Source organism: Dermacentor andersoni, chromosome 8 (assembly GCF_023375885.2).
Source record: "Dermacentor andersoni chromosome 8, qqDerAnde1_hic_scaffold, whole genome shotgun sequence".
In the NCBI taxonomy this organism is placed as follows: domain Eukaryota; kingdom Metazoa; phylum Arthropoda; class Arachnida; order Ixodida; family Ixodidae; genus Dermacentor; species Dermacentor andersoni.
The window spans coordinates 30,100,673-30,127,437 of record NC_092821.1 but is presented as its reverse complement, the minus strand read 5'-3'; the positions used below and the strand labels follow the sequence as shown (position 1 = coordinate 30,127,437).

The 26,765-nt window shown below is 46.4% G+C and overlaps 1 protein-coding gene across 3 annotated transcripts in view; it reads left to right on the top strand.

Moving 5' to 3' along the window:
• Positions 1–26,765, top strand: part of LOC126526194 (uncharacterized) — a 68,188-nt gene that overhangs the window by 23,925 nt on the left and 17,498 nt on the right. The window contains exons 2-4 of one of the 3 annotated variants that reach the window (XM_055068034.2): positions 11,926–12,004; positions 21,707–22,609; positions 25,462–26,760. In XM_055068034.2, the coding sequence (XP_054924009.1) occupies positions 21,995–22,609; positions 25,462–26,760 (1,914 nt within the window). In that variant the 5' untranslated portion in view covers positions 11,926–12,004; positions 21,707–21,994. Of the gene's footprint in view, positions 1–11,925; positions 12,020–21,706; positions 22,610–25,461; positions 26,761–26,765 lie in introns of all 3 variants that reach the window. The other 2 variants (XM_055068035.2, XM_050174135.3) reach the window with 2 other exon arrangements.

Here is a 26,765-nt window from a genome sequence, read left to right as displayed (position 1 = left end):
CGCCTTGCCTTTACTACCACTTTTTATGCACTTCTTTTTTGCCCTTCACCTCGTCGGGGAAATTAACTGTTCGTCTTCTAGGCCAACCACAAACGTTAAACCGTTCGAAAAATCCCGCCCAGGATGTCGCATCATTCTGCCGGGCTCCGCCTCCAATCTTGCACGTACGCCCTCGCAAACTAGGCAACGACATGGCAAGCGGGGAACACGATGTCGAAGTCGCTCCCCCAGAAGCCCTAGACGTTGTCCCCTTTGACCAATTAGTGATCCATTCGTGAAGCTCCGTTCGTCGGGGCCAGGCTCCGGTAGAGTGGCGGCAATTGTTCCGCGAAGGACGACGGTTGTGTTGCCTCGACGAGAGCGCCTTTGTTGGCGTGCCACCGTGTATGTCGGGTCAACTCTCGTCCAGTCGGGCGCTCATCTCGCCCGTCAGCTTTGGTTACGCTGATTTAGTATGGTACTTAAAAGTAAAGCGTAACGGCTTCAAAACTACTATCCGATTATGAGGCACGCCATTGTGGGAGAAGAGCATCCGTGGTCTTATGGTTACAGTACTGACCTTCTCTTCTGCTAGCTGTTCTCTGGTGGAATGCAGCCGTCGGATAATTTGGTTAATTCAATAAGATATATCAATATATATATATATATATATATATATATATATATATATATATATATATATATATATATATATATAGCAGCTATCGTCATCTTCCTCAACCGCATTTCATATATGGCGGACTGCGGCACGTGTGAGCTGCGAGATCAGATGGAATGAACGACAAATAAAAGAAGAGTTTTCTTCGAATCAATCAATCAATCAATCAAATCTTCATTTCCAACGACACTTGGGGGTCCCTTAGGCGAAAAGCGGCAGTGACACCACTTGAAAATACCTAAAGGCCCACGTACATGAAAGCGGTATTACGATTCATACGTTCAAAAACAAATTTATAATAATCAAGTAAAAAAATGCAGTTTAAGAAAATGAAAGAGAGGTGCAAATACAACAACGGAATAATATAACAAATAAAGTCAATATATAAGTACACTCTAGAACAGTTGTACATTATGGTTGAAATATTCAATGTTCACGTGAACACATACATATTATGACGAAAATAAACGTGTTACCAAGAGTAATGAAACATACTTGATCCTGTTCGGGTAGTATAAAAGACATTAGACAAGAGTTAGAAAAAATTCACGCATTTCTTTTTTTGTAAACGTAGGAAAGTTGGCGTCTTTCTCTTCATATTTGTTAAGTAGGGACTGCAGTGTGAATCTAAGAGACTGCAAAAAAATAGGTCGTGCGGGAACGAGGAACGAGCCACTTGTCGGCGCTGCGGGTGCGTGAATCAGTGTAATACATGCTTATATTAAATAAATCTTTAATAAACACTCTGAATTGTTAGTTTAGGAAGAAATGAGCATACTATACTATACTATCCATATATAGTAAGCAAGTCCTGCTATCGGTCCTAATAGTTCTGAAGTCTTTGGCTCGCTGACTCACATATTATTCCAGAGGACCTAACCTCGGTCCATACTATGCCGCTCCGGTTGTTTAGCTTCACTACAACGCGACAGTACATACATATATATATATATATATATATGTATATATATATATATATATATATATGTATATATATGTATATATATATATATATATATATATATATATATATATATATATATATATATATATATATATATATATATATATATATATATATGCTCGAAACATCAAGTAGACCAGTGGTCCCTAGGGCACATGCAAGGGATCATATATTGACCCACACTTTTAGATTGCACCACCTCTGTCATCGGCCTACGAAGCAGACAAGAAACATACCCTACACGGAAAAGTGATAGCAACGCGCGTAGGCAAACGAGAAACTTCGTATTTCACGTAGTAATATTCGTGTATGCCTCATAAGCAGAAGCATGATAAGCAAGTGGCATGCTATCTTGCTCTTCGGGCTCTCTTAACGCATAAAATATCACTGTAAAGCAGAGACAGAAAAGCCAAAGATCGCTGGAGCAGCTTCAGTGGTTGATTTATTCATCCTGTTTGACGTTCTCAAGCAACGATGCATCTGCGAGAGCCGCAGAAGAGGAGGGCACATACGGAAACTATACTTTTACGGAATCAACGAACCAGTGGAAGCATCTTTAGTTTGTTACGTACCACTTGACTGCGGTATGTTAAAAAGGATCCGCGCGGCGAGATGCGTACTTGCTGCAACTTTTTGAGCAGTATCGCGCGCCGAGGTTCAGTCATACTCGCGCTACAACTAGCTGCTATGCTTGAAAGAAAGCACACTAAGCGCTGTAGTTGTCTGTCGTCGTCGTCCCTTTTCTTAGCGCCGTTTCCTTCAAGTCCAGCAAATCTGCCAAGCAGCCCAATTCAATAGGATGCTGCTATGCCTAATGACGAAACCAGATTTCATTTAGACTGCTCACCGAAATTCATGTAGGGTAAGCACATTCATGACTGAGCGGTTTACATCGTGACCGTCCTGACAGACTGTACTTAGCTGGCTCCGATAAGCCTACCAAACATATCCATACCAAACATACCAAACATATCGGTGCCAACTATGCCAGTGCCTGTGAAAATTGAAAATCACATGTGCTCTTCTCTCGTCGTTTATCTGCTACCTCCCACCTCGCCATAACTATAGGGCGGAGCAAGTTAAGCCTGGGAAGCTGCATACTGAGATCGCCTCAACACCGGCTTACAGCTGACTTGGGGCTGGCCATAATTTCCACTTTATGCAACCTGTCAAAACTGTCCTCGTCCACTGGCAGAAGCGTATTCTCGCCAGCTTTTATATATCATCCCTACAAGCGTATCTCCTTGAGTTTCTTTTTTATTTCATTGCCCTGAATGGGGGGAGGGGTTCCTGCAAGCTTTACGGAAGGCAGTGGTGAAAGAAAATAAAATTGCACATCATAAGCGGCTAGTACATTCAACAATCTGCAATTGCCGATTAAAACGCGGAAGGATTGATAATGGTGACGACAGAAGTGCGCAAGTGATCCCATTATTTGGCTACGATCGGGATGAATCAATCACAAAACGAATTACTGTTACATAACGGGATGTCAACTCCATGGCGGTGGTTATCACGACATCTTTATTTATTTATTCAAAATACCTTACAGGACTGAAGAATGGGCATTGGGTATGGGAAGCTTCAAAAATTTTAGATAGTATAAAGAGCATACAATTATACAGAACACAAAGCGCTTTCATGATAATAATAATTCAACGAAGACTCAAGTTTACACAAACTCTAAAACTCTCAGATCAAGAAAAGAAAGAAGGCATACAAGAAGCAACACAGACAAGTTTCTTTAAGTAGGAATATAATGTTTATGTTATGAGAGAATTTTTATTTGTTAGCTTGAGCTCCCAGGATATCGGGTATGACATATAAGTCGGCTCACTCAAAAGTTCATTTTACAGGTGTGCATTTTGAAAGATCTTGTGCAATATCATGCGGGAAATTTTCCCGTGCAAAAAGAAACTGCGAATCTGCAAAGATAGTTTCATCCTTCATACAGAGGAAGATCGGCAATAATTTGACAGAATGCAACACGCACTACGGTATTGCACCGATTCTTGTTTTTAATTAAGAAATTATTGGCTATAGCCGCTACAAAGGACATGCATATTAGCTTATGCCTCACAAGTGTTTTATATAATGTTAACTTGAGAACTGATGGTGGCCTTGAAAAATTTTGCCCTATATAACCTAAAGTGCGATTAACATTGCTAACAACGTAGATAACAGGATTTTGCCAAGAAAGAGTAGCAGTTATGGATACTTATAAAAGGGTACTTCGTCCAGCATAGAATCAGCTATGTAATAGAAAGCAGGGATAAAATTAGCCTATTTTCGGGAGATTCTCATTACATTGCACCTTTTTACGATTGAAACGCATTTGCCATGCGTTGCACCAGTTAGTATAGCGTTAAGCTGAGGCTGAAGTGCTGCGAGATGCGTGTCAGATGGTATTACGCAACAAATTACGCAGTCGTCAGCATATAGTTCAATAGATGACTGAGCTACATTAGTCACGGCCTTAATATAAATTAAACATAGAACGGGCACGAAGACACAACCCTGCGGCACACCTGAAGTGATTGAAGAGAAAGGGGAATTAAAATCTTTAGCGGTCTCAAACTGCGTTCTGTTTGAAATAAAGTTTTCAATCAGAGCAATAATTTTGAGGGCGTTGTTTAATGTGCTCAACTTTAAGCGTAGCAATATGCAGTCGATGAAACACCCGTTGTGAAGAGCAGTGAATTGTTCCTGAGTAAACGAAACGCTTTGCGTCTCAAATCAAAATGATTTGCGACAACCTTGCTGTTTAGCTGCAAAAAATGGCTCGAGGAAGTTCATTAAACTTGTGTTGATTATATGTTCTAAATATCTGGAGGGGAGCTAGTTAATTCTATAGGTCTATATTTAAGAGAATAATTAGAATACCGGATTTGAATAACGGTAACACCTTGCCCGCCTTCGAATTGCAGGGTGACTGGTCAGAAACGATGGACTGTGATGATTATTTGGGTTTTTTTGGACACGTGACAGCTCTCTCCTAATTAAATTAAAATCAGCTTTTGAACAATGCACTCTAACCATTTTAACACCCTTAAGGGTGTAAATGACTTGTCCCATGGGTGACACCCTTCTTGAGTTATTGCTACACCCCAAGAAAAGGGTGCTAAGTAACACCCCACAAAGGAAAGGGTCCTAAAATGACGACACCTTGCCTACGGGTGTAAAATAAAAAGCACCCTTTAAGACATGAGCGTAAAACAAACAACACCTTTCCTATATGAATGTAACACAGACACCATCCTTTCAATATGTGAGTAGCATAGACATAACACCCTTTCAAAAGGGTGTTATCCCTGCAAGTATTTTAGCGTTCAATACAGCCATGTAGTTAATGGACAGACTAGCTCTTGTGAATGTTGCCTAGCCTTAGCTATGGGACTATCTTGTTGAGTATGAGCCAGAATGTGTGAGGCGTCGCCAAATTGCTCTTCTGGTCTATCATGTGGTAGTATCATCACGTGCGACCCTTTCAGGCAAGAAATGCAAATTTCACAATTGAAGCAATGCACACGCCATGTTTTTCGTCATCTTCCTCTAGTACACTGCCGGCAAGATACACTGCCGGCAAGATACACTGCCGGCAGGGTGCACTGCCGGCAGGATGCACTGCCGGCAGGATGCAGAACGCAACAACCAAGCATGCCGAACTAGGGACATAGGATGTCCCGCTCCTTTGCGCACAAGTACTTATCACTTCATGGTAAAAGCACACAACCAAATGCATGATGTTACATGCATTTCTGAAATAATGGAAATACCTCCACTTCTCTAGGTCGAACATTTTCGCAGCAACACCAGCTCGACCAGGAGGGAAAGCCACCAACGTTCGTTGTTGTAGCTCATGTTCAATGCAATAGAGCACAATCAATGCATGCATTGGCGACAGTAACCAGTGCAGTACTACAGAAGCATACATTCACCTGTAAAGCAGACAGTTTTTTTTTCGTTTTAAGCACAAATTTTATACCCCTATTCATCAAAGTTGTCATTTATCTCCACGGGATGCTTCTACTAATACCTTCACATATATAATGACTTAAAGGTAGCACTGAAAGCCAAAGAACAAAGTGCAACAAAGGGCTTCCACTTAGGATAATATTTCAGCATGTACAAACAAAACTACATGCGTAGCTGTGCATGCTGATTAATATATAAGCATGCCCTATTTCCTCCAATTTCTGTATGCTCCATTTACAGCCAGTGACCTACTTATACCAAATTTTTTAGTGTATTTTTTCACCCTGTGCTTGCACTGAATACCCCACAGGCATTGGAAGTTAAACTTTCAGAATAACAATCAGCTAGTCTAAGGTTACCTAACTGAACATAATCATTGTAAAATTGCGACAAAATGTCAGAAGAAAAATATTTATCATTTCATCAAAGAGAAATAGTTACACAATAAACATTGCACATTTTAAAAGTAAAAGGAAAGATAAGGAGTGATACTATACCAATACAAAGACATAAGCACCGCATAATGGCACAGGCTTGGTCAATTAAATGTGAAGCACGAAACAGTTTCTATTTAAATAACCTCACTACAAGCTATCACACGTTCTCATTCGAAAAGCACTGCATCTTATCATAAAGTACGAAAAGAACCTACCACATAAGAAAGAACAAGTCTGAGTGTGTCTATGTGAACAAAACATGACTAGCAATAAGTAGTGAGCACTGCACAAAAGCTTAATATGAAAACTAGTAATAATAAAGATATATACTTGGCTCAGCTGAAGTAGCTGCAAAATATGGCAAATATCACAAAACAGCATAAACCTGGGCAGGACAGAGCATTGACTGTTAGTTATAGTTGCAATATACACACTAACTCTATACATAAAATGTCAAAACTGCCGGAAGCTTTGTCATGTCTCTGCAAGAAAGAGGACTAAGAAACAAAAAGTACACCTTTTATCAATCTATCTTATAGATTACTGGGTCTAATTAAACTTTAGATATATTACCCCTTGTGTTTCAGAAATGCCCTGTTCCCAATACCTATGCCTGATAACCAGCCTTGGTTGAACAATGACGCAACAACGTTTTGAAGACACACCGGTAAAAATGCTGCTTGTTCTCAACTTTCTGTTGTGACAGCACACTTGTGTGCACTTTTGAAGCAGTGGTTTATAGCGCTCAAACACCATGTTTTGGTTGCACAGGTACCGTCTACCGAACACCTGATTCGAAATAGCTTACATCTCGGAGTGTGCCGCCACACTGACGGCACAGCATTATTTTTCCCCTTGCTACTTGACAAAGCTTCAGCAGCTGCAATCACCTGCGACAGCTTGTAAAGGTGCCATAATGTCAGGTAGCAAACACAGAACCACGTAGCAAAACTTTCAGAGTGTCCTGTGTACGTCGAGGTGTCTAATTTGTGCCTTAGTTCGACAGCACTGCCACAGCCACAACTGTTCATTGCAGCTCCTAAAGCTTTAACCACATCGACAAAAGAAATTAGGACAGTTAGGCGGGGGGGGGGGGGGGGGGGGGGCTCCAAATTGACCGTGGAGGTGGAAGGAGCTGGGCCAGTTCCATGGTAATAAAAATTTTACTGTTTGTAAGCGTTACAAGTGCCCGGCGTGCACCCCTTGGCCACGCAGCTACTCCCCCCCTCCCGCAATCGACGCAATAGAGCTATCAGAACTTGCATGAAACGCATGCATGACATAACATCATGCCACGAAGCTGGCATGGATGTCGTAGCATCCTCATCATCAGCCTATTTTGATGTACATCGCAGGACCAAAGTTTCTCCAGCGATCTGCAATTACCCCTGTCTTGTGCTAACTGGTTCCACGTGTCTTCAAATTTTCTAATTTCATCACGCCCACCTTATTCTCCGAAGTCCTCGACTGTGCTTCTCTTCCCTTAGCACCCATTCTGCAGCTCCAATAGACCAGCGGTTCTCTGCTTTACGCATCGCATGGTCTTCCCAGCACTACTCCGGTGTAAACTTTTGCCTGCCCGGAGTTCCTTAATGTGCAGCTAAATCTTATTAGAAGAGCTTTCTTTCTTTTGTATTTCGCGCACCATCAAAATGCGGTCGCCGTGCCCAGTATGCAACGCTCTACCTCGAGCACCGCAGCCCCAGGCCACACATCCACGGGCACTACAGCCAGGCGGGTGAAGTCATTGCTTCTCGTAAGAACGCATCTGCGTCCGGGGCGCGTGTCACTTCCGCCGAGTCGTCTCGGTTTCGCCCTGCACCGCTGGGCCGAGTGATAGCGGCGATAATTTGCGAGCGCGACCACGGCGCTTCCAAGGTTGGGTGCGCGTGCCGTAACATCTCAGCGATGCGGCTGTCGTTTTGGAAAACCCGCCTTTGACAGTGTCCAAGGTCAGCGGGTGTAACGCGCCTCCGTCGCTTCCTTTAATAACACCGCTCAATAACATGCCACGTGTAGACCCGTAAGTGTGCAACAACACGTTAAAACCTATGTGACCTGCTACGACGATGAAAAAAAAAATGCAGTGCGTTGGAAACATAGTTATGTAAGGTATTGTGGCGCAAAAGCGCCCTTCACAATTTGGTAAAGGTGTTTGATGCAACAAAAAATTATTACCTCCGAGTTGTTCTTTTTTTCCTAAAGAAACCTGTTTCTAATAATAAGAGTATTCATGGTCGCAATATCTTGAAACGCTGCTACGTAAACGTCCCCCATTGAAGAGTTCGTATGTAGTGATAGATATGAAGCAATTAAGTCGCAACATGAAACGTATGTATATCCAGCTCATTTACAATCAGGCGTCGCCTGCCTGTGTTTTTTTTTCTATTTACAAGAAGCTGCTATGCGCGCTGCTATATAATGATGTGAATAACTTGTTGCGCAATTTACAAAAAGCACTTAAACTTTGCGAATTCGGCTCCAGGTCTGAGCCGAAGAGCATCAGGAAAATTACTACGAGTCATTGATTTAAATGGCGTTTTGTTTTGTATGTGTGATGGCTGCAAACGAGTTAAAGATGTTTATGGCTGTACAGATGGCTAAAATATATGTGATAATGATGATGATGTGTTTAGTGCCGCAAGACCTAGATACAGTCCAACACCTTATTAACCAAACGCTTTGGGCCTCCCAAGTCATTCCTTATATATATAGACAAGCAACTTCAGTGTGTAAAGGTCGCCCTCCGCCCAGTTCACTGTAGAACCGGGACAGAATTATTCAGTCGTCATAAAGCTAATTTCTCGGTGGAGGCGTTCAATGTAGAGGCTCGCAATTCTATGCCAAATAGTTACCAAAGTTATGTGTTCATAAACTACCGGTGTATACGCTCATGATCAAATGTGAAAGGACCACAGGCTCGCCTAAAAAATAAACGCAAAACTTTATTCGTAATTCACACACGCAAACTCAGACGAGTGCACTGGAAAGTTCACAATGTCAAATTTGGACTGCAGTGCTCAGTTTCGAGTTACACTGATAGGCGGAAAGGAAAATTGGTTCTACTGCGCAATCAGTGGTCCGTATACTTTTCCTCAGGGTAGTACGCTACGTGATTAAGTGTATAACGAGCTTAACATTGTCCCGTTATAGGGAGAGATAAAGGCGAAACTGTGGCACCAATGTCCACATAGCTGTAATGATATAATACATTAATCATTGGGGCAGAAATGCGGGGGCTTGTGGGTCCGAATCTGTTAACGTTTAGCATTATAATTACTGAACATTCCTAGCCGGTGTTACATCTAGACGTAAAATGGACAAACCGACCAAGAGCAACGCCACTGCCCAAATCTGTGTGGTTCCCTAACGATAAGTTAGAAGAGTGGTAACTGAAATGTACTGTTATATAAGTGCGGTATTGCAACGTTAACACAATTTTTAAACATCCCCTGTGGCACTTTGAACAAAGTTGCTTATGTGCTAGAATACTCAAAGAGGTATGCATTACGTAGACTAGGAAATTATACGAATACTAAACTAATTAATAAAATGTGCCAACCATTGTATTTAAGCAAATTACTTTAGCGAACATATTGCAGCAGACAAATTGAAGCCAGTGATATCACATGGCACATACACGTGGAAATAATTTTGAAACAAGCACCAATGTTGAGATATGCGCAGCCAAACTTGCCGCAAAAATGGACTGCTGATCCACTAACTTCTTTAACAAAACGCGCTTTTGTGCATTGAAGCTCGATACTTACTGGAATACCAATGCAGTTCCTCGCACTTCGAGAACGCATATCTCGAAACTTGAGTCATCCTCAGTATCCGTTCTATGTGGATAGGGCTTTAAAAGTCACCGGCTACAATTTGCAAATAGCAATATGTGGCGTAAATTAATTAGATTAAAAGTTGATTAGCAATACTTAATTATTGAGATATTAACTTTAATTTCTGTGAATTTAATGTCTGCCTCTGAGAGTAATCTAGCTCAAACGAATGTTCCTACATGTCAGCCGCCAGCGACAACATCCGCACGCGACGTCACTGCACTAACTCTTTAAAACTAACATGCCGAGGATGACGAGGCCGCCTTTGACAAAATAGGTCCTCCTATCGAAACGTTGGCCAGCCTTTCTGAGGCACCTTATCCCTGTTTACAAACTTAATACTACATGTCATGAGTAATTTCAAAACAATTTAACAATAAACTAATGCAACCTATATATATATGTATATATATATATATATATATATATATATGTTTTATATGTAGGGACTTTCTTCAAAGTTCAGCACGCAGGACCCGACGTAACATACGCAGGAAGGCGACGACGAACTTTTTGGAAGACTGCCTTACTTATTAACGTTTTTGGCTGGTGGACCAGCCAGCCTTCGTCAGAGTACAGTATTCTGACGAAGGCTGGTCCACCAGCCGAAAACGTTAAGTAAAGAAATCTTCCAAAAAGTTCGTCGTCTCCTTCCTGCGTGTATATATATATATATATATATATATATATATATATATATATATATATATATATGCCAGTACCACATTGAAACGACGGGACAGTTATTGTGTGTGCGCGAAACAATTGCTTATGCACTAGTTTTGTAACGAGAGTTGAAGAGAAATGAAGAGAATAAGCACACCTGCCACACATCCGGAAAGTTCATGTACCACGTGCCCTCAACCCGTGACCCATGTGACTGTAGATTACATTGTCATGGCTTCGTGGTTGGTTAGCAGGTTATGGATTATGCTGAACATTTAACAGCGACAAGAGATGAAGGACAAGAGCAGTGCGCAACACACACGGGCGCCGCTGTCGTTTCAACTAGTTTTATTTCCAGAAGTATACGAAACGCATGGCATAAATCGGACACATGAAAGTAAAGAGAGATGCAACAATCATATGCACGCGGTCGCCGTTCATTTATAATTACGTTTTTCTTTTAAGCATACGCACCAAGAAATCGTGTCGTTCTTTTTTTTTTCGTCACAGTCGGGGACGTAGTCAAGTTTCTTCTCCTCCAGGCCTTCCAGGCAGACGATTCTTCGAACAGTCTTCGTCGTCGTCCGGCGACACTTTGCACTCAGGGAGGCCAACTTAGAAATACGTAGGCTTATTATGACAAAGTCGCATACATCGACTAGTGGCGGCTGGTTGTCAGCTCGCTCGGCTCCTCCTTCTCATCTCTCTACACTCCTTTAGATACCCTCGCGAATTGGGTCAGTGCCTTTATTTTAGGCTTCCTCGCTGGCCTTTTACCAATCAGTGCCTTTTTTTTTCTTTTTCAAGGTAGGCGGCACCATCAACAATACACACCGTGGCCGCCCCCCTTTTCTAGACCGGTTCTTGGAAAATAAACACCAACCTCACTTAAACAAACGTGATGAAGATGATGATGTGTGGTGTTTTGTGGCGCAAGGGCCAGGTTTGGCCAAAGAGCGCCATGACAAGTGGTAATGTTGATGTATTATGGATGGCGTGCACAATGAATTCCTTATGGTAGGTGTCACATGGCTGTAAAAGGGCCTAAAATCTGTAGCTGTAAGTGGAGTAGAATATATAGTTGCTAAAATAATGAGGGTGACTAGGCAGCGATGTGGGTTATGGCAATGGGCTGTCGTAAAAACACTGTGCAACAAAACAACACTGACACCAGAGTTTTAAGAGAGCCCTTGAAAGCAGGGCTGTTAGTCACGTGCTAAAAATTGCCTGGCCAAATGATTTTCAGGATGTCGGTTTCTTCTAAAAAATCTAAGACTGTTTGCAGTTTGAAAAATGGTTCGTCACTAAGAAAAAATGCAGGATGGAGAGGTATATTTTCGCGATATGCAGAAGGGAAATACTTTTTCCTCTCCGTTTCTATTGCAGGGCACTGGATAAGAGCATGGATGACTGTGAGGCCACCGCCGCATCTACTACAAGTAGGAGGATCCCCGCCAGTCAATAGGTAGGAGTGAGTACTGTAAGTGTGTCCTATTCTTAATCGGCAAAGAAGTACTTCTTTGTACCGTGCTGTTTTGTCACTTATCCAATTCCGCAATGTTGGTTTTATAATGTGTAACTTATTCAATGTTTGTGTATCCCACTCTGATTGCCAATGTTTCCTCAATTTACGGCGTAAAATGGGCTTTAGGTCTGTGGCAGGAATGGGGATATTTCCATCTGTGTCGCTAAAACTCACTGACGTAGCGTTTTCGTCAGCAGCTACGTTGCCTTTTATACCTTTATGGCCAGGTACCCAGCATATAATAATCGCTTGGTTGCAGATATATGCGGAGCACAACAAACTATACAGCGCATTCAAAACGGGATTCTTATGTTTTCGTAGGCTAATCAGGGCTCTCACGACACTTAGTGAGTCTGTAAAGACAACAGCCTTAGCGACATTTCTGCGCCTTATGTGTTTAACAGCCGAAAGTATACCGTATGCTTCTGCCGTAAAGATACTGGTGTGTGGGTTTAGTGGCCCTGATGTTGAAAATGAGGGTCCGAGAGCTGCGTAAGCAACACCAGCAGGAGACTTCGAAGCATCTGTGTAATATTCGTCACAGGAATACTTCTCTTTAAGTTCAAGAAAATGTGATTGTATGTGAGCCTCAGGTGCTTGTTTTGATATTTCTAAGAAGGAGATGTCACATTGGATAGTTTGCCACTCCCAAGGCGGTGGAAGCCGAGAGGGGGCCATTAAGACATTCTCTAAAAGAGAGACTCCTGTTTTTTCTGAGAGTGCTGCCAACCGGAGGGACAGAGGAGGCCGGACACCTGGGCGGTTACGGAATAGCCTGGCCGTGGAGGAGTCGTGAATAATTGAATGACATGGATGATCCACAGCTGATTTTACCTTCAAGGCATACGAAAGACACAAATATGTCCTTTGGTAGTACAGCGACCATTCATTAGATTCGACGTAAAGGCTTTGCACAGGACTAGTTCTAAAGGCGCCTGTTGCAAGGCGGATGCCTAAGTGGTGGACAGGATCTAGCATTCTTAGAGTACTAGGTCCAGCAGAATTATAGACTATGGCCCCATAGTCAAGGCGTGTTAATATTAGGCTTTTGTACAACTTTATTAGGCATCTCCTGTCGCTTCCCCAAGCTGTGCGTGACAACAGCTTCAGAAGATTCATAGTCTTGAGGCACTTTGCCTTAAGATACTTCAGGTGTGGCACAAAGGTTAGCTTACTGTCTAGAAGGATCCCTAAGAATTTGTGTTCACAGCTCACAGATAACCGTTCTCCATTGAGATTGATTACTGGTTCCGCCAGTATACCTCTTTTATTAGAGAACAGGACGCACGTACTTTTTCTCGGATTTAGCCTAAAACCATTTTCGTCCGCCCACTTAGACAATTTATTTATGCAAAGCTGTACATGTCGCTCACAGATACTTAGATTACATGATTTAAAACCTATCTGGATGTCATCTACATATACAGAATAAAACATACTACGTGGTATGGCAGTCTGGATCGAGTTCATTTTGACTATAAAAAGAGTGCAGCTGAGCACACCTCCTTGTGGAACACCAGCCTCCTGCGTAAATGGACGGGACAGAACGTTACCAATTCTTACACGGAACGTGCGATTGGAGAGGTAACTCTGAATGGTGTATAGCAAGTTGCCTCGAACTCCCATTTCAGACAGATCGCGGAGGATTCCAAAGCGCCAGGTTGTGTCGTATGCCTTCTCCATATCTAAAAATACAGACAGGAAAAACTGCTTGTGGACAAAGGCATCACGGATATTTGTCTCGATGCGGACAAGGTGATCTGTTGTGGATCTACCATCTCTAAAACCGCACTGTAAGGGATCGAGTATCTTGCTGCTTTCAAGAAAATGGATGAGGCGACGGTTAATCATTTTCTCAAATAATTTGCATATACAGCTTGTCAGAGCTATGGGCCTATAATTGTTGGGTGAGGAAGGGTCCTTGCCCTCTTTGAGAATAGGGATTACGATTGCTTCTTTCCAAACAGAAGGAATGTAGCCTGCAGAGAACATGGAATTAAAGAGTGACAGTAGTGTTTTTTGTGTTTCGGGGTGTAGGTGTCTGATCATCTCATACATTATCCTGTCACTTCCTGGAGCGGACTTGTTGCAACAGTTCAGTGAGGCCTGGAACTCAGCCATTCCAAATGGACGGTTGTATGCTTCGTTGGATGTGCTTTTCCGATCCAAATTCATCTGCTCTGCTAGTCGCTGGTATTTTAGGAATGTATCTGTGTAATGTGATGTACTGGAAATGTGCTCGAAATGTGCTCCTAGACAATCTGCCTGATCCTCCAGGGTGTCTCCTTGTGTATTTAATAAAGGTAAGGGATGAGTTTCGCGGCCTTTTATTTTGTTAACCCTGTTCCAGGCGTTTCGTTCGTCTGTATATGAATTGATGCTGCTTATGTAGTTTTTCCAACTTTCGCGTTTAGCGCAGCGGCGCGTTCTTCTCCCTTGCGACTTGATCGCCTTGAAATTAATGAGGTTCTCTGCGGTTGGTGAGTTACGGAGGAGATTCCAAGCCTTGTTTTGCTTTTTCCTGGCTTCTCTACACTCCTCATTCCACCATGGAATACGTCGTCTTGAGGGCGACCCTTTTGTTTGGGGGATACATACTGATGCAGCATCAATAATGAACGCTGTTATGTATGCTACTGCGTCGTCTAGGCTAAGTTCACAGATATCATTCCAGGGCAGCTGCGTTAGTTCGCGAAACTTCGTCCAGTCGGCTGAATCAACTTTCCATCGAGGAACATGTGCAGGATACTCACTTTGTTTTTTAAGGTTTAGGACGATGGGGAAGTGATCACTGCCATAAGGGTTATTAATGACATCCCACTGGAGATATGGCACAATTGTACTAGACGCTATGCTTAGGTCTATCGAAGAAAATGTTTTATGTGTAGAGCTGTAAAACGTTGGCTTTTTCTTATTAAGCAAGCAGGAACTCGAAGTGAATAGGATGTTTTCTATAAGCCGTCCTCTCGCATCACAGCGTGAGTCACCCCACAGTGTGCTATGCGCATTTAGATCACCGACGACTATGTAAGGGTGACGCAGCTCATCAATAAAGCTTTGAAATGTTGTGCTAGAGAGTTGATAATTTGGGGGGATGTATACGGACGTGATAGTAACTAGTTTATTGAATAGTACTGCTTGGATAGCAACTGCCTCAAGGGGAGTTCGGAGTTGCAGTTGCCGACAAGCAACGCCTCTGTCTACTATTATTGCTACGCCGCCGGACGATGCAACAGCATCATCTCGGTCCTTCCTGAAAATAGCATATTGCCTAAGAAAGTTTGTTTGCGTAGATTTAAGGTGTGTCTCCTGAACACACAGCACCTTTGGATTGTATTTGTGTAAGAGTTCTTTGACATCGTCGAGGTTGTGGATCAAACCTCTCACGTTCCAGTGTAATATTTGTGTATCCATATTGTTTGTGTTTATGTGCTGTGTGTCAAGAGATATCACTTAGACTGGCTCAAGGGACCTTTTCAGGCCCCTTGATGCGGGGTATTTCTTTTTTCTTGGCGCGCTCCAGGGAGCAACGCCGTTCCTTCGGCGTTTGAGACGCCGGAGAAGTTTTTGTTATATCCATCGCCTCGTCAGAGGCGCTGGATGACGCCCGCTCAGCGGGGACGCGCGGGGGTTTTTCGGGCCTGTCTGCATGAGCAGTGGCCCTGGGACCAGCAGGCTCGGAGGTCTGCTGGTCGTTCGTGGTAGGGGGCGGAAGAGCCGTGGCTGCTCCCGCCAGGGGGGCTGATGGCGTAACCGCCGTCACATTCCGTGTGACTTGCGCGGCCGCCTGAAGATGTAGCGCTGCCCCCCGGCGCGCCACATCGGTGTAGGAAGGACTGGACTGATTTTGGAGTGAGAAACGCTTACGTGCCTCTGGAAATGATAGGTTGAGTTTTACTTTCAGTTCTATGATTTGTTTCTCCTTTTTCCACGAGGGGCACGATCGCGAGTAGGCGGGGTGATCTCCTTCACAGTTGGCACAGTGGTTTGGTGAAGTACAGATGTCAGAAGCGTGTTCAGAAGAACTACACTTAGCACAAGTAGCACGTCCTCTGCAGGTTTGCGACCCATGCCCAAAACGCTGACACTTAAAGCATCGACGCGGATTTGGGATGTACGGTCTAACACGAAGCTTGCAGTAGCCGGTTTCTATTGATTCAGGGAGAGTGCTGGTTCCAAATGTTATGATTATATGCCTAGTTGGTATTTCTTTGTCATCTCGTCTTATTTTAATCCTTTGCACTTTGACAACGTTCTGTTCTTGCCATCCTTCTAGTAGTTCGCTTTCACTCAGTTCGAGAAGGTCATCTTCTGAGACGATCCCGCGCACTGTGTTCATGGATCTGTGTGGGCCCACTGAGACTGGAATTTCTCCAAATGCAACAAGTTTCGAGAGTTTGTCATATTGCGCTTTGTCGCGAAGTTCGAGAAGAAGATCACCACTTCCCATCTTAGTTACTTTATAGCCTGGGCCAATTGCTTCAGTGAGAGATTTCGCAACGACAAATGGTGAGATCATTCTGACTGTTTTCTTATCGTGCTGACTATGTACAACGTGGTACTTTGGAAAGGATTGTTTTGGCTGCATGAAGAAAGTGAATGTTTCATCGGTGCGCCCCCTCTTCAGGGAGCGATCAGGTAGCGGAGGAAAGTTATTTGCCATATAGAGCAGGAAAGTTCGGCGGCGATGGTGGCCACCCACCACCGAGCCCAACAAGGGGACGCTACAAGGTTGGAAGAATACCTGCAGACGCTAGCCATACATCGCCGCTATAACCTAATATATATATATACCCAAGGCAGGATATATAACACACGGTTAACCCTTGCCGCCAGGAAATACGGAAGTAATAAGAAGTGAAGAGAAGACAGAAAAGATGGAAAAGTGGGAGAGAAAGACGAAGATTGGAGAAGAGGACAGGAAAAGGCGACTGCCGATTTCCTCCAGGTGGGTCAGTCTGAAGGTGCCGTCTATGTGAAGCCGAGGCCGAAGAGGTGTGTTGCCTCCGCCGGGGGGCCTTAAAGGTCCAAACACCCAGCATCGGCTCAACCCCCAGGATCCCCTTTTCCCCAGACACGGCTAAGCCGCGCACGGCTACACGCGGGAGGGTCCAACCCTCGTGTGCTCGGGTACGTGGTGTCGCAACGCACCAAACGCCTGCTTGCGCAGACGCCCCTGCGGGGCACTTAAACAAACGTCACATGGCCCACTTGTCCGAGGTTTATACGCCTCGGGGCAGCCAGCCCCGTGCAAATGCATGCTCTCCGTACACATAAGTCGCCCCGCGAGCCACTAACCGCGGACACGCTGCAGAATCGTACTCGCAGTCGACGCCGGGCCTCCCGTTACGTATGCGCATGCTCGACGGCGTAAACTGTACTTCTCCCACATCGCAACGGGAGTGTCGCCACCTTCGGCAGTGCCTACGTTTGTGTTCGCCTCACCAGAACGTGCCTAGATGCCGCGTAGCGACATGCGCGAGGTGAGCCGGCTGCTCGGCCGCTCGTTACGTACGCTGCTCCATTAGATCTACATACATCGTGGGCACCGCAGTGGAAGTGCGCCCTCCCCACCGGTTCCTGTCTCGAAAAGTAGCGCAGTTCTAGGAACACAAACGACCGTCGCTGGGAAAGAACAAACGTCCTGCACTTGTGTCATGCGTGCGGCCCCCGGGTTCCGACGTGGTTGCGTTCAATGCGTGTAAGGCTCCTTGTGTCAGTCAACTTGACTAACACTATGGCCACAAATGCGTCTTTCGGTTTAACTATCTCTGTTGCTGACGCCGCAAGTTAGTTGACGGTTCAGTTCGCAGCAAGTTCAGCGCTGTGTCTCTCGCCTTCACTTCGCACGGTCTGAAGCGTTCTTCGATTCCACTGTAAGCGGTGGGCCATTATAGTTACAGAATGGGTGCCAAGGGAAGGGAGGTGCAGTCGGGGATGGCGGAAAATTAGGTGGAGTGATCAAATTAAGAGATTTGCAGGCACAACTTGGTATCACTTATAGCGCAAGCCAGTGTCTACTCAGTGCTGCTGATGATGAAACGAAATCCTAGAGATTTCACGATGAAACCTTGAGCCCTATAACGTAAAAGCTATTCCAACATGTTTTTATTCCTATCCTCTGACGTCGAATTTGCGTAACCGCCGACGCAAGCATCGGGCGGTCACCCGCAGGGTTGTCTCAACAGACCAATCAAACGCTCTCCTTGTTCATAGGAGGTCACTTTTGTTTGCTTCAAAAACGAATAACATTGCCTACACTGAGCGGCTTGTCTTGTCTAATTGGCTCACAAGAGGCGAGGAACACGCTGAAGTGGAGAGGGATTCGATGGGGCCGAGCCGCTGTACTGAAAATCGATAACCGGATAAAGATGGTGGTGCCGGCGTCTGCGATTGGTCCGCTTTCCCTTACATAGCTTGTGGTGGCTCGTCGACAATCGACAATCGTGGCGGCATGAAACGGAAGCTTAAGAATGACGCTAAAGCGGATCCTCAGCAAAGAAGACTTCGCAGAACGAGGTCGTTAACGTGCCGAAAGTGCTCTAAAACTTCACACAGCTACGCAGAAAGTTTTATTACACGCAAACAAACCCATGCTCTCCGGCAAATGCGAGTAGCCAGTGCCTGAGCGATCCGCCGCAGCAACCTTTATTCCTTTCGGAACGGGGCAGCCTGCGGCTATTCAGAAGAAAATTCAGTTTTGTTCGGCATATCAATGCATTTTTAACGCGTACACGTCACATTGACGCGGTGAGTTTTTGTGGTTTTGTGACGTCGCGTGACAGGTAGGTGAAGTGGCTGCAGCCCGTAAACTCTTGACCAACAGCTGAGGGCTAACGGTGAAAAGGCGTCGAATCCGAAATAATTTTTTTTTTCTGGACTAAGAGAGCCGCCCAGCTAGGGCGAAGAAAGAACACTTTCTCGCTGTTTCACACAATAAACGTTCATTCCTCCTCCTCCTTCGTTCAGTCCAATCATGCATAATCAGTGTGTACACGTCATATCAGATGGGGAACTATCGCGGTTTTCATGACGTCGCGTGACAGACAGGTGAAGTGGGAGTGGTCCAAAAAGTTTTTGACCAATCGCGGAAGGCTTATTGCAGAATTGGAATAGTTTTAAGTTATAGCGCCCCTTGTATAGTCGAAGCCCTCTAGGAGAGAACGTTGGCACTGAAAATTGCAATGCCATATTGAAAATATTCTATAACCAGCGCGCTATTCAGATTTACACAGCGGCTGCGGATGAGATAATGCGAACATCGTGCAATAGAACACTGTAATGAGCAGCACAGAACTGACACCACTGTTGCCAACGTGTCTTTTTTTCTTGAGCGTATCGCTAAACTAGCACAGAAAAGTCGCTAAATTTTTGTTACATTTCTTTGCAATGTCAACAATAATTGCCGCTAAAGCTTCTGAGTGAATTTTAAATAATGTCGCTGCTTTGGAGAACTAATATAATCTAGCTTGGCCTAAAGCAGTGAATTTATCAGCATGATGTAGGAGGCCTTAACTTTACTAATATGTTTAACCAACGGGTGATTACAGCTAAAATTATCTGTGGCTACAAGTTGTAAGGTGGCGAATCCATCACAGCTGAAAACAACACGGGTAAGGGGCATGGTTTTCCTATCCGGAAAATGCCCTTGGGCCGCGTTATGCCTGCCGATTTTCTAGTCCTCGGTGCTCGTGAAAGAACTAAATCCTGCGAAGCGCCCTTGGTCATGTCAACACAAGTGGCGCTTTCAGTTACGTGACCTTTGCAAATGCCAATTACTGCAATCCAAGTGAAAGCTCCTCACAATGTAGATTAGTCTTAAAGGCGTGAATAGTGAAACCAGTGCGCGTTCAGATTCGCACGAATTTCTGCAGAACCGGGCTAAGCCGAGCCCCTGCGATATGCCCGCCTTTCTTGCATAAGGCTGAAGAAATGCAAAGATGAAGAAATGTACAGCTGATCTGTCCTATTAGTCCCGTTCCAGATATCTCCATAAAATATATTGCAATCAGTTTTATTAAATGAATTTTCTGGTGCTTTTGGGAACTTCCAGAGATTGAACGTGCTTAGTGAAACTGTAGCATGCTCAGCGCTAAGAGCCATAGTGTCGTTAAAAAATAAGTATGCGGATAATAAGCGGTAAACGCGAGGTAAATGCGTTAGAATTGCATGGCATCTCTTTGAGGTCCAGGATCTATGATTTAAACCGTGTTCATCGCATTGCAAGGTGCTGTTCCGGAGCTCACTCGGCACAGGTCCTGCCTCTTCTAGGAGTAAAGTTCAAGATACCGTGGTCCGAAGAAGCCGAGCGCCCGTTCCTATATATATATATATATATATATATATATATATATATATATATATATATATATATATATATATATATAATGTAACGGATACGTAAGGCGCGCACAAGAAGAGAGAAGAGAGGACGAAGAAAACGAGGAGTTTGAGAGGCCGGGCTGCGCTACGATCATCGTCCATCTCCTGTACATAAAACCATTTCTTCGCAATTCTTCGTAACAATATATATCACGTGACCGGTTTCCCACGCTTCACACACATTCACTTTTTGTACTTTGGCTCCTAATGCTACCGCATTCCCAATTTTAAAAAAAAAACTAAATTTACGAGCATATTGTGAAGCCCATTACTCTCAGCGAGCATCACATGATTTGCTTTAGTGAAATCCACGTTGCTTTAGCATTGTTACAGAGCCTACAGGCCCTTGAGCAAATTCCGACCGCCTATACAGAGCTTTAGAATAAAGGGCGTTTTGGAAACACGTTCTTTAAGCCAGTTTCAAAATTTCAGGCATCTAATTCATCGTCCAAATTCTTCTGTCACGTCGCTAAAAAAATATCTGGTAGCTAAGCAGTAAAAAATAGGGTCAGTAAGCACAGAACAAAGTGATAGATCATCTAGAGACAAAATCAATAAAGTGGCAACTCTATTTTACACTAAGGGATTCGTTAGAATAACCGCTGACGGGAACAATACCTTGTGCGGACGACGCGGTATGCCACAGTGCCAAAATACTTGTTTCGTGGGGTGGCAAGACAGCTAGCTTTTGCAGTTCGACCTTTTTCTTATTTTGAAATTTTCATCGGTGAAACATTTCCGACATATACACAGCAAAGCGCGCCGGTAACCTAACGACTCTTACTCGATCGGTTCCACTGCAGTGCGCTGAAATGCGATATTTGCATCAACACGCCGAATATCGTGATAGCTTAGAACGCAATTCGCCTCATCGACGGGGCAGAGAGCAACGACGGTTTATAATGTAATCCAGGTCTCCGTATTATTATTATTTTTTTGCTTGTTTCCTTTGCATTTACAACTCGCATCGACATCGGCAACTTCCCATCTCGTTTTACGATCCAACTTGAGAGGCACGCATTGTGCTATTCCGAGACGTGCCGCCCGCTGCTCTCCAGCTGCCTTTTATGACGGCTGACGCCAGCAATTCTCGCCATCGCCTCGCGCAGAGAAAAAAAGAGCGCGGCCAAGTACTTAGCCCGCCACCGCCTGCTACACTAGGGACACGAGGCAGAGGCGATGAGTCTTCAATTGCACCGTCATTGGGCTTATTATTACGCGCTCCCTTCCCCGCCCCTCTTTCCCCGCATGCCTCGCCAGAACCAGCAGCGTGAAACAGGCCGGGACTCCAATGAAGCCTCCTCTCGGAAGCCAGCTCACCACCACCGTTATTGCCCCGACCGAAGGCGCCGATGGCGGTTACGCGGAACCATATGGACGCCGCCACGGCCGCCGGTGCAATCGTCCGACCGCAGCAACGGGAGCAAAATAAACAAACGACCACCGCGGAGCCTGCAGCAGCGGCGTGGCACCGTAAAAGAGGAAACTCCGGACCGCCGCCGCGCCGCTTCCGAACCGCTGCTGCCCGGAGCTGCAACCGCCACAGCCATGGTGGCTACCGCCACCGTCCGAGGCTTTGGCGCAGGACGCGTCGCGACGACGGCGGCAGCAACCGTCGCAGTGGTTCGCATTCTTCTTGCTTGCTTTGTCCTCGCGTCTGCCGAAGCGTACCTGCTCGTCACGCAGCCGCCGCCGCAGGCGATCACGCCGGATCTGCTTCTCGACGAGCGGGTCGCGGCGGGACTGAACGGAACCCAGTGCACTGACCGCTGCGACGCGGCCCATAAGCCGAAGATGTGCGCGTGTCGGTCGCCCCAGGAGTGCTCGCAGACGGGCGACTGCTGCGCCGACCGCTTTCTCGGCGAGGTGGCCGTTCCCAGGATCGACTGCGTTCCCGCGGTCTCCTACCGGTACCTGATGGCCGTCGTCCGCTGTCCCGAAGCGTGGTCGCCCGCAAACGAGAGGGACGACGAGACCAAGGCGCGATGCGAGAGCGCGAACCCGCGCCGCTTCGACCTGACGTACCTGGACGACCTGCCCGTGCTGAGTCGCCAGTCCGGGACACTGTACAGAAACGTGTACTGCGCCTCGTGCAACGGGGACACCAGAGACCTACGTAGCTGGACGCTGGTCGTCGAGTGCACTCCCAAAGAAGCGTCTGAGGTGAGCCCCGTCCTGAGATGCAGTTAGATCGTCGTGGGTGCTTACTACGTGATGGTGTCCTTGCTCCACCGAGCGTGAAGTTGTGTAGGTTAGCCGAAGTGTGGTTTTCATTTATAAGTGAACCTCCGGCGCAATTCAGTCGATAAAGACAGCAAGCCGTCTCGCAGTCAGCGTGCTCATTAATTTCCTAACGGGAGAACGGAGGTTTTGCGAGAACCCTTCTACACACTAGCACTCGATGGAAGGCGGAAAGATAGCTGGCAGTTTAGGGCGCAACGAAGCATCACACTTTCAGAACCCATTAAAGCGCATGTACATAGCTTCAGGGAATTCAAATGCATCGCTTCCTTACTTATATGAATAAAATATTAGGCGACCTCTCACCAGCTTTGGGCACTGCAAGCAGAGAAGCGCGGCGCAGATCGTGAGGTGGCAGTAGGGTTGCCAATGTCGGGACAGGTAGAGAAGTGAGGGCGAGTTCAGAGAGCGAGGATGGGGGCCGGGGGCAGATGGCGACGATCGACCCTCTCAGTGGCAGGAGCCGCTAGCCTGTGCGCGTAGCCAGATTGAAAAAGATTTATAAGGCCTGTACCGTGTCCCGATTCACAGCCAAAAAGCTGTAGCATACATGCCTGGCTAACGTGGCTACCAATATAGATAGAGCTACCGTGAATGGTTAGGGCATAGCACAGAACTAGCGCCACAACGTAAACGAAACCATCGTTATGTTTATGGCAATGCAACAGAAGACAAAAGAGAAGAACGCGCAACCGAGCTGGCAGGCTTTATAGAAAGAAAACATAGTCTTCTTGTTGTTATACAGTAGTAAAAAACATATTCGGCGGTACCCATCTCGCGATGACCGCTGACGGCATTGCGTTTAGCAATGGAACACTGTAGCGACACAACATATTGCCCACCGTCGAAACGAGTTATGTGTGAGGCATGTACTTCAGCGGGATTCCTCCATGGCACGTCCCTAAGGACACTCAGCGCCGTCTGGCACCGCCGCCGCGAAGCCTGTGCGAGGCCTCCGAAATGCCCGGCACGCGTGCGAACGCTCAGAGATGCGTCGTGCGGCCACCGGGCTGCTCTACGCGCTCCTCTCTGGACACGCTGCTCCATTTAGCGTCACTGCAGAGGAGTCCGCGTCTGGCCTCCGAGACTAGAAGAACGGCGCGCGTGTGTCTGCGATCGCTGAGAAATTTTCCCCTTGTTTGACCGCACACTCAGTGGCACATACACAGTGTTCCAAATTAGCGAGAGGTTCATTGAAGAGCGGCACCTACGAAGTACCTTTGACCGAGCCCGAAAGGAAGTGTGTGAGACAGTACGTACACGAGTACGGCATTGCCACAGGGAGACTGCCATGTTAAGAACATGTTCGTCATTATTAACAGTGCATCGCGTTATTTTCATAACATAGCATCTCCGTCAAAATTGGAGTGACCACTATTCAAGAAACAGAAACGGAAAATAATTTATATTTACTAATAATTAAATATGAATAGTACAGAACAATAAATTAACAGGAAGCAAGAAGTTCATATTATGTTTCCACTGAGAACCAAGGCCAATCCCCCCCTCGCGGGTATGTGCCAAAGTTTGAAGGAAGAAGTGTACTTGTAGTGCAGACGGCTAAAGCGTCGGGTTGCACTCCTCGATGGTCCCTTGTGACATGAGTTCGTTTCTGCCAAGCATCGGACAATCTTGTAGGACATTTCTCGTCATTGTAGAGCGGCAATTTTCCAGCCGCGCATGCCTAGTTACCCAAATTGACGGTCAAAGACGCTCATTGAGAACCGGCACAGACCGACTGGCACATAGCCAGTGCTCGATGCCCATGTTGGCGTGAAAGAGTTTCGTTGAAGAGCGGCACGTATGTACACAGTGGCATATACTCAGCGACCCAAGTTAGTCCGACGGTCGGTATGGAAACCTGTTCACCCAGCCCAGCAACCCGATGCGTGCCCATTCGACCACTGACTACCCAGTAACCTTGGTAAGCTGGAAAGCGGTTAAATATAAATATACAAACGCAGATAGATAGTTGGTGCCCCGAAAGTGCTTAAAGCACCCTAAGAATGCTAACGAAATAAAACGCAACAGTCGGTACATTTGGCCGTCCGGACAACGTCAAGCCCAGGACTCGGGTCATTTACGCGAAAGTCTGGATTGTTCCGCCGAATTCGGGACGGTTGGCGACCATATCTGGCGATCGTGTGTGCAAATAATCGAACGGCTGCACGCCGCGGAAGCAGCTGTAATTTCATACAGAAGCCCTCGCGCAGCAGCCAAAGAATCAGTCGCATGCACACATGTCTCCACGTGAGAGTCACTGCCTACCGCAAATCGATTGTGGCACGTGACTAGTGCAAATATTCCAATATTCCAACAACGCGTAATACGACCACTGGTAGTGCGCGAAGCGGTAAATGGAGGAAGAGATGAAATAAGAAAAAAGGAGCATGGGCTCGCGACGTAGGCGTGACATGTTCGCAGTACTGCTATGAAGAAGAACGCAAGCAATGAATGTTGCTTTCGGGCGCTAGTATAGTGAGAAGGAGAGATAGTATATAATTGATATTGGAGCTCACCCCCTGGTAGTATCTTAACGTGACAGTTCAATTTCTCTTGCTTACTCCAATAATGAAGCAATTCGAAAAATTCTCGCGGCAAGACGCTCCCTACACAGCGCTCTACAACTACGAGTGTCTGACGACATCTTGAAATGGAGCCTGGTGAGATACCCTTTAAAAAATGCTCAGTTTTATAGTATTTTCAAAGCATGCAACGCATAGCGGAATGGCACCCTAGAAGCATATAAGAGAGTTTTGTTAAATTTTTCGCAGGCCCTTGACAACGGTAATGCCACTGTAACAGGGTATCAATACCGATCGCGCAAGATTACCGTCCTATGGGGCGGTGTCGATCACAAGAACGCCACCTGCCAAATGGCGATCAAGGAATTGGTCAACAAAACGGACGAACATATCATCCGCGAGCTCAAGGTCTCGCCGTGCACGCCGACTCCTCTGGTGAAGTCGTGCCCGGATAGCTACAACAATGCAGAAGTGAGACGAAAGTGCCACAGCTACACGAGCACGCTGGAGGACAGCGTCAACATGCGCGTCTACAAAAACCTGCACTGCGCCATCTGCAATAAGCGCAAGCTAAGTAAACTGAGCTGCAGCCTGAAAGCACAGCTGGGGCCTCCGACCAGAGCTCCGGAATATTCGGGCGCGTCCTACGCCGTGGTCTTGGACTTCAGCAACTGGCAGACGTCCGTCATGTCGGCCGCGCCGACCAAGAACGTCTGCGGTCGCGACGAGATTCACGAACCGGTGGGAAACCGGTGCGTGCCGTCCGCCTGCCCGACCGACGTGTGCGTGCGCCGCGACGACTGCCAGTGGACTCGCCTCCGCCGCGACCAAGTCAGGGTGCGCGACGACTCGACCCTGCTTCCGAGTCCAGACTCCGAGGTGGAGCTCAGGCCGGACCGTTGGCACATGGACGGACCAGACGCCGTGATGGCCTGCATGTCTCCTCCGCAGGCGGACTTCAGCGCGGCCCTGAGGCCGGAGGGCTTCGAGAACGTGCTCTCCACCGCGCTGCTTCTCGTTTCCGTGCTGTGTCTGGTGCTTCACGTGGTGGCGTACGCGCTGGTCCCCAAGCTTCGAACCGGTCCCTCGCGGCTGGTGTTGTGCCTCGCGATATCGGTGCTTGTGGCGCAGGGCAGCTTCGTGGCCGGCGGAATGTTCCTCGAGTCCGGCTCGACGCTGTGCAGCGCGTTCGCCGTGGTGTCCCACGGCGCTCACCTGGCGGCGTTCTTCTGGATGAACGTGATGGCGATGGACGTGCAGCGGACGTTCCGCAGGGGAGTGGGCGGCAGTTCGCGCGCCGCCAGCGCATTCCTGTCGTACTCGGCGTACGCGTGGCTCGCCCCGGCGCTCCTCGTGGCCGCGGCGTCGACGCTCCAGTATCTCGAGCCGGAGTCCGCGTGGAGCCCTTCGTACGGCACGCCGTACTGCTGGATCAATCGACCGCTCAGCCTCATTGCGTTCTTCGGCGCGCCCGTGCTCCTGTTGCTTCTGGCCAACACTGCCTTCTTCCTCCTCACGGCGCGTAGTATCCACCTCACCACTAAACAGGTAAG